The sequence below is a fragment of the Oncorhynchus masou genome, chromosome 20, assembly GCF_036934945.1.
Source record: "Oncorhynchus masou masou isolate Uvic2021 chromosome 20, UVic_Omas_1.1, whole genome shotgun sequence".
NCBI lineage: Eukaryota > Metazoa > Chordata > Actinopteri > Salmoniformes > Salmonidae > Oncorhynchus > Oncorhynchus masou.
The window spans coordinates 16,109,225-16,118,366 of NC_088231.1; the positions used below are offsets into that span (position 1 = coordinate 16,109,225).

The 9,142-nt window shown below is 37.8% G+C and overlaps 1 protein-coding gene across 2 annotated transcripts; it reads right to left on the minus strand.

Moving 5' to 3' along the window:
* Window positions 1-90: 90 nt before the first annotated feature.
* Window positions 91-9,029, minus strand: LOC135507026 (probable E3 ubiquitin-protein ligase HERC3). Of its 2 annotated transcripts, XM_064926524.1 has the most exons (13): window positions 8,849-9,029; window positions 8,571-8,610; window positions 7,026-7,100; window positions 6,860-6,904; window positions 6,675-6,761; window positions 6,429-6,551; window positions 6,072-6,215; window positions 5,327-5,484; window positions 1,576-1,639; window positions 1,427-1,485; window positions 1,117-1,300; window positions 804-903; window positions 91-698 (listed from the first exon to the last, which is right to left on the minus strand). In XM_064926524.1, exons 1-13 carry the CDS (start codon window positions 8,851-8,853, stop codon window positions 481-483), a joined length of 1,302 nt encoding a protein of 433 aa, XP_064782596.1. In that variant the 5' UTR covers window positions 8,854-9,029; the 3' UTR covers window positions 91-480. The 2 variants fall into 2 exon arrangements, with proteins under 2 accessions (XP_064782596.1, XP_064782595.1); XM_064926523.1 differs by lacking the exon at window positions 8,571-8,610.
* Window positions 9,030-9,142: the final 113 nt, after the last annotated feature.

The window sequence follows — 9,142 nt, forward strand, 5'->3', positions numbered from 1 at the left end:
GAATCTAGTGGCGAGCATGACTGGTGTCAGCAAAATCTAGCCGAATCATGCGATGTACTTGCATAACTTCCTAAAAAAACAGTATTGCACTAGAACTTCCACAACAAATCTTTATTAACAGTGGCTCTTTTTACTATGGTACTCATTCGCAGTTAAACATTTTTATTAACAAAGACGGCACGTCGTTTAGATATTCAAACAGCAGAGGTCTCCAAGTATCCAGTTATCCCAGTGCATGAAGGAAACATGAGTAGAACATGTCAAGAAATACATATTTATATTGGTCCACATTGTGCAATACTGAAGTAATTTAAATAGGAAAACTATATTTAAGACTACTTAATATGTTTGAAGATGTTCAGTTGTTAGCTCTGAATGTGTTTCATTGACATAAAACATGAATATAATAATAATAATAATAATGACTGGTGAGGATAAAATAATTTTAAAAAATGCTACATGCTTCCCAGTTTAACAATTTCAAAAATCTCCAAACACATCACAGTGGGTGATAGCATGGAGAAGCTTCTCCTGTAGTGTGTCGATACTGCTGTAGTTAGGGAGGCATAACGTCGCAGAGCAGGTTTGTGCTTTCGGATAATATTCATCAGGGTCAGTACAGTCCAAAAACGTGATTTGCATCTGCAGTTTGGAGAGACTTCGTCCTCTGGGCAGTCTGTCCGTTCCAGTCAGAAAAGCTAGAAGTTAGAAATTAGAGGATAATAATTATCCACTGACCAAGCATTTCTGGAGCTATACAATTATTTACATATTTAAGTTTAATTAACTGTCTGTTAACTCACTTAAGAACTTCTTCTTTTCCTCCTCTGAGAACTCTGTGAAAACCCTCCAGAAGTTCTGGATGATGTCATCTGTGGGCCTATATCCTTGATAGTTGGCATTCTGTTAGTGCAGAGAAAAACATAATGAAACAACTGCATGTACAATAGACCATACCACTGTATTATAGCCATAGACTGTATAGCCCAAACAGGATGGGACCAGATTTAACCACTGGGAGCATAGCGCTGCTATATATGCTACCAAACATGTATGAACTTCCATATTATATTGCTTATGTACTTTTATGACATATCCAAGCAGGTTGAACTTTACCTCTCTCAACTTGTCCCACTCGTAGTTGTCATCTCCTTGTAGAAGTGTCATCAGCTCCTCGGGTAGAAACATCCTCCATGCCTGTATAGGGAAGCCTTTGTAGAAGCCGCTCTCAAAGGCTGCAAACTGAATCTGCACCGACTTGTTGAGCTTCATGTCAACGTACAAGTCAACATATTTCTTCCTGTGAATTATATATGGCAGACAAATGTTTATTTATGAGTTCAGAACACTTCCTGTGGAATCCTTTTGTTAGTTCAAGAGATTCACAAGATTTATATGTTGATTAGATTACTGTCATCAAATATACCTGTTGACCATGGTAACTGGGACCTCCTCTCCATTTGGTATCAGTTCTTGCCCTTTGTACTTAGAAAGACAATAAAGATTATTACAGCATCAGCTGGGGTTACCTGTGTAGGCTACCAAAAACAGCTATAGGTATCAATTCTCTCTTACCATGAAAACCAAATCCATTACTTCAACAGACTCCTCATCTTCAGCCAACACATCCTGCAAGCCACTAATTTTAAACAAACAAACGATAAAATGTGATTTGAGCAGATATATAATAGTATCTAAAACAACTACACTGTTAAAATGAAGTGCTTTGTAACACCCAAACTTGTGGCAACTGAGGAACCACCAACTTGAAGGAGACAAAACCTTAACTTTGCTGGGGTATTGAAAAACATTATCCTGAAATGTGTTGAGATACAGTAGTATGGATTCTTTAAATCAACAGCCAGCGGTTGAAGACATGAACATATACAGGTACAGTTGAAGTCGGAAGTTTACATACACCTTAGCCAAATAGATTTAAACTCAGTTTCACAATTCCTAGCATTTAATCTGAGTAAAAATTCCCTGTTTTAGGTCAGTTAGGATCACCACTTTATTTTATTTTGACTTGGGTCAAACGTTTCGGGTAGAATTCCACAAGCTTCCCATAATAAGTTTGGTGAATTTTGGCCCATTCCTCCTGACAGAGCTAGTGTAACTGAGTCAGGTTTGTAGGCCTCCAAGCTCGCACAAGCTTTTTCAGTTCTGCCCACAAATTTTCTATAGGATTGAGGTCAGGGCTTTGTGATGGCCACTCCAATACCTGGACTTTGTTGTCCTTAAGCCATTTTGCGTTGCCACATCTTTTGAAGTATGCTTGAGGTCATTATCCATTTGGAAGACCCATTTGCGACCAAGCTTTAACTTCCTGACTGATGTCTTGAGATGTTGCTTCAATATATCCACCCAATTTCCCATCCTCATGATGCCATCTATTTTGTGAAGTGCACCAGTCCCTCCTGCAGCAAAGCACCCCCACAACAGGATGCTGTCACCCCCGTACTTCACGATTGGGATGGTGTTCTTCGGCTTGCAAGCCTCCCAATTTTTCCTCCAAACATAATGATGGTCATTATGACCAAACAGTTATATTTTGTTTCATCAGATCAGAGGACATTTCTCCAAAAAGTACGATCTGTGTCCCCATGTGCAGTTGCAAACCGTAGTCTGTTTTTTTATGCCGGTTTTGGAGCAGTGGCTTCTTCCTTGCTGAGCGGCCTTTCAGGTTATGTCAATATAGGACTCGTTTTACTGTGGAAAAATATAATTTGCACCCGTTTCCTCCAGCATCTTCATAAGGTCCTTTGCTGATGTTCTGGGATTGATTTGCACTTTTCACACCAAAGTACGTTCATCTCTAGGAGACAGAACGCATGTCCTTCCTGAGCGGTATGACGGCTGCGTGGTTCCATGTTTTTTATACTTGCATACTATTGTTTGTACAGATGAACGTGGTACCTTCAGTCCTCCCAAGGATGAACCAGACTTATGGAGGTCTACAATTTTTTATGAGGTCTTGGCTGATTTCTTTTGATTTTCCCATGATGTCAAGCAAAGAGGCACTGAGTGTGACGGTAGGCCTTGAAATACATCCACAGATACACCTCCAATTGACTCAAATGATGTGAATTAGCTTATGAGAAGCTTTTAAAGCCATGACATAATTTTCTGGAATTTTCAAAGCTGTTTAAAAGGCACAGTCAACTTAGTGTATGTACATTTCTGACCCACTGGAATTGTGATACAGTGAATTGTAAGTGAAATAATCTGTCAGTAAACAATTGTTGGAAAAATGACTTGTGTCATGCACAAAGTAGATGTCCTAACCGACTTGCCAAAACTATAGTTTGTTAACAAAAAAATTGTGGAGTGGTTGAAAAACAAGTTTTAATGACTCCAACCTAAGTGTATGTAAACTTCCGACTGCAACTGGAACTGCCAAAATAATGGAAACACTTGAGAAAATGAGGGATACAAAGTATATTGAAAGCAGGTGCTTTCACATGTGTGGTTCCTGAGTTAACTAAGTAATTAACATCCCATCATGCTGAGGGTCATGTATAAAATGCCCAGTTGCCCATTAATTTGGCTACCATGGCTAGGAGAAGAGATCTCAGTGACATAGAAAGAGGGGTCTCAAAGGAGTATAGGGGGTTTAAACCTCTACAGGATCGGTGTCTCGACCTCAGGATGGTTGAGCTAATGTACACTAATGCGATTAGCATGAGGTTGCACGTAACAAGAACATTTCTCAGGACATAGATAGACAAACTACCTCTTTCCCTACTATATTTATTTATTTAATTTAGCTCCTTTGCACCCCATTATTTTTTATTTCTACTTTGCACATTCTTCCACTGCAAATCTACCATTCCAGTGTTTTACTTGCTATATTGTATTTACTTTGCCACCATGGCCTTTTTTTGCCTTTACTTCCCTTATCTCACCTCATTTATATAGACTTGTTTATACTGTATTATTGACTGTATGTTTGTTTTACTCCATGTGTAACTCTGTGCCGTTGTGTGTCAAACTGCTTTGCTTTATCTTGGCCAGGTCGCAATTGTAAATGAGAACTTGTTCTCAACTTGCCTACCTGGTTAAATAAAGGTGAAATAAAAAAATATATATAAAAAATATCTGATATTGGCAAAGTTTCAATTCTTGTTAATCTAACTGCATTGTCCAATTCACAGTAGCTATTACAGAGAAAGAATACCATGCTATTGTTTAAGGAGAGTGAAAATGTATTAATAAACCAATTAGGCACATTTGGCAGTCTTGATACCAAATCTTGAACATAAATGCAATGGTTCATTGGATCAGTTTAAACCGTTGCACATATCCTGCTGCCATCTAGTGGCCCAAATCTAAATTGGGCTTGGGCTGGAATAATACATTATAGCCTTTCTCTTGCGTTTCAAAGATGATGGTACGAAAAAATACAAAATAATTGATGTTTTTTTCTTTCTATTATCTTTAACCAGATCTAATGTGTTATATTATCCTACATTAATTTCACATTTCCACACACTTCAAAGTGTTTCCCTTCAAATGGTATCAAGAAAATGCATATCCTTGCTTCAGGTCCTGAGCTACAGGCAGTTAGATTTGGGCATGTCATTTTAGGTGAAAATATTAATAAAGGGGCGGATCCTTCTTAAGTTAAAGTATGTGTGTGTGTCTCAGTAAACCAGATCTCAACCCAATTAAAGACTTATGGGAGATTCTGAAGCGGCGACTGAGACAGCATTTTCCTCCACCATCAACAAAACACCAAATTATGGAATGTCTCGTGGAAGAATGGTGTCGCATCACTCCAATAGAGTTCCAGATACTTGTAGAATCTATGCCAAGGTGCACTGAAGCTGTTTTGGTGGTTTGTGGTGACTCAAAGCCCCATTAAAGGCCCTGTGCAGTAAAAACATGATTTTCCTTTGTTTTATATATTTTTCCACATTATCTTAATTCACGTTTAGTGTAAGTTTTGTTGGGACGGAGTTTTGGCCTTCCAAAACTCCATCAGATGATCAGACATCACCATGAATTAAATTAGTTAATAGTCCAATAAGAAAGAGTGTTCCAAACCTCTCTGCCAAAAGCAGCACATTTTCACTCAGACCACTCTCAGACAGTCCTTGCAAAATTCTTGCTTGAGAAATTGTCCTCTGCTAAGAAGCATTTGTCTCTCTCTTTTTGACCATTTTAATTGAAAACAATCACAGTACGGTGCTTAATTGTTACCCAGATGTGATTTGATAGTGAGATTTTTTTTAAATGGTTGCATTGGAACTTTAAGACACTTTATGTTGGTGTTTCCTTTATTTTGGCAGTAACCTGTATAGCTTTTTCAGCAGAATAATTGTACCGTGCTTCAGTTGGAGACAGCTCTTTAAGGTCATCCAATGTTGTAGTCAGACCCAGAAGCTTCTTGAAGAGAACCAGAGGGAAGCAGAGGTTCAGAACACACTGATTATAGAGTGCCTTCCCACAGAGTAGCCCAAGTAAGTAGAATTCATCACCGCCCTATGGATTGAAAAAAACAGAATGCCATAATCTAATCAGAATTTTCTATATTTAACAGTATAATATAATTCTCATTGATAATATACATTTCTAATAATTTATATTTCTAAGTTAGTAAATAAAACAAAAACATTGTGGCGGAAATGTCACGACTTCTAATGAAGTCGTTGCCTCTCCTTGTTCGGGCGGTGCTCGGCGTTCGACGTCACCGGTCTTCCAGCCATCATTGATCCATTTTTCATTTTCCATTTGTTTTGTCTTGTCTTCCCACACACCTGTTTTCAATCCCATTCATTACCTGTTGTGTATTTAACCCTCTGTTTCCCCTCATGTCTTTGTCAGAGATTGTTTTATTGTCAGTGTAGTTTTATGTTGTATAGGTGCGCAACGGGTCCTCGTACCCATGTTTGTTTATGTATGTACATTTTAGTGTTATGGAGCATGTTACGTGGACTTTATTAAAAGACTCCATTTTACACTCCGTTTGACTCTCCTGCGCCTGACTTCCCTGCCACCTATACACATATGCCTGACAGGAAAGATTGAGTTAAATCTGGGAACAATTTGTAAATGAATATGGAACGTACAGATGTTGTGAACCACGCAAGTCCAGAGTCCTCGTAAACCTCCAGTGTCTTTGATTCCATTGTGAGAAGTTCCCTCCCCAGGAGGCTGAAGAATTCCAGTGAAACACCACCTTCATCCACACCATCCTCTGCTTGAAACTTCACCTGGAGACAAAAAAATACGCTATTTACTCCTAAATAAGGATTAGGAAATGAAAATACTTTGCCTAATACAGAGGTAGATGTTAAAATAAGTACAAAGTCCTGGTGTTTGTATTACTTGTTTAATCACTACTCTCATTTCAGTTCTTATTTATAGCTACAAAGTCAAAATGAACATTTTACACAAAACAACTATAACACCTAGCTAACAACAACCTTCAAAGGCATTGGGAAGTCGTGCCCACTTTGTCGAAGGTGCCTGAAAGCATCTTCCAGGGCTCTCTCTCTCCTCACATGTATTGTAGGGACGCAAAAGGCTAAAAGTCCATGGATGGCAAACTAAAAAAAGGAACACATTTGAGATATGGCAACATTTAGCCTTCATTTTTCAAATCTGATAACAGTGTAGTAAATGAATGTGGTACCTTTTTTTAATAAACACCACATTTGCAAACAACTTACGCTGTAATTGAGTTCCAGTTGATAAACTATACATTTAGCCTCTGTGTTGAAGATGCAGGATTGTCGGTGAAATGTATCAAAGTAATCCTGACATAAGAAAGAAATTAGTTAATCAACAATGTCAATAAATATTTCAAATAATCTATTCTGAATTCAATTGATTGGTGTTGACTTTCATGGCTTACCTCGGGAAGATTTAGGTAGTCACAATATACAAGTGTGTTGAGCATCTAAAGAGGATTAAAAAATGACTAAATCATTTTCCACTCTTTGTAGATTTCAGTGACATCATGAACATAATTACCCATTTTGATACCATCCTGCAGTCATTTTATGAGATAGGCTACTCACATTCCGAAGCATATAATTGGCTCTGTTGATGTGGAAATTGCTTGCCGCAATTTTGATGCGTCTGTTGCAATTGACCTGAACAAAACAGAGGTTAAGGGAGCATACAACATTGCACATTTTCTCCATACATACATATGCAGTGCCTTCAGAAAGTATTCACAGCCCTGGACTTTTTCCACATTTTGTTGTGTTACAGCCTGAATTTCAAATTGATCAAATTTAGATTTTTTTGGTCACTGGCCAACACACAATACCCCATAATGTCAAAGTAGACTTGTGTTTTAGGCAATTTTTACAAATTAATGAAACATTTAAAGCCGAAATGTCTTGAGTCAATAACTATTCAACCCCTTTGTTATGGCCTAAATAAGTTCAGGAGTAAACATTTGCTGAACAAGTCAAATAATAAGTTGCATGGACTCACTCTGTGTGTAGTAATGATTTCTGAATGACTACCTCATCTCTGTACCCCACAGATACAAGTCAACACCAATTAATTCAATTCAGAATAGATTATTTGACATATTCATTGACATTGTCAATTAACTCATTTCTTTCTTATGCCAGGGCTCCTTTTCCGATCTGTAAGGTCCCTCAGTCGAGCAGTACATTTCAAACATAGATTCAAGCACATAGACCAGGGAGGTTTTCCAATTCCTCGCAAAGAAGGGTAAAAAAACAAAAACATAACAGACAATGAATATCTCTTTGAGCATGGTGAAGTTATTAATTAAACTTTGAATGGTGTATCAATGCATCTAGTCACTATTAAGATACAGGCGTCCTTCCTAACTCAGTTGCCGGAGAGAAAGGAAACCGCTCAGAGAATTCATCATGAGGCAAATGGTGATTTTAAAACAGTTACAGTTTAATTAATGGCTGTGATAGAAGAAAACTGAGGATGGGTCAACAACATTGTAGTTACTCCACAATACTAACCTAATTGACAGAGTGAAAAGAAGGAAGCCTGTACAGAATATGAATATTCCAAAACATGCATCCTGTTTGCAACAAGGCACTAAAGTAATACTGCTAAAAGAAATGTGGCAAAGCAATTCACTTTTTGTCCTGAATACAAACTTTTGGGGCAAATCCAAATCAACACATTACTGCGTACCACTCTCCGTATTTTCAAGCATAGTGGTGGCTGCATTATGTTATGGGTATGCTTGTAATCATTGAGGACTGAGGAGTTTTTCAGGATAAAAAATAAACGGAATGGAGCTAAGCACAGGCAAAATCCTAGAAGAAAATCTGGTTCAGTCTGCTTTCCACTAGACACTGGGAGATGAATTCACTTTTCATCAGGGCAACAACCTAAAACACAAGGCCAAATCTACACTGGAATTTCTTACTAAGAAGACAGTGAATGTCCCTGAGTAGCCGAGTTACAGTTTTGACTTAAATCTACTTGAAAATCTATGGAAAGACCTGAAAATGGTTGTCTGGCAATGAACAACAAATTTGACAGAGCTTGAAGAATTTTGAAAAGAATCATGGAAAAATGTTGCACAATTCAGGTGTGGAAAGCTCTTAAAGACTTACCCAGAAAGACTCACAGCTGTAATCACTGTCAAAGGTGCTTCTACAAAGTATTGATGAATGTGTAAATACCTATGTAAATTAAATATTTCTGTATTTCATTTTCAATACATTTGCAAACATGTTTTCACTTTATTATTATGGGGTATTGTGTGTAGATGGTTGAGGGGACTATTTTTTTTTAAATACATTTTGAATACAACACAACAAAATGTGGAATAAGTCAAGAGGTATGAATACTTTTTGAAGGCACACAATTATGGCAATGGATATTTATTTACCTCATACAGCCTCTCCATAACCTTTACAGTCCCTTCAAATTGTTTTTCAGCAGCATAATGCTCCTCTGCCACCATACGGAGGAGATACTCTGCTGACACATAGTGGAATGTTTTCACCAGGGTTCTGAAGGGGGTGTCGGGAAGTGTCGACCATAGACCCTCTATTGGAATTAGACAAAAGTTTAGTTAATACCACAGCACACAAAACCTGCTATATCTTAAAAAGAGAGAAGAAGAGGGGAGGAGAGAAGTCGAGACAAGAGAAGAGAATGGAAAAAAAGGTATACTGTTGGA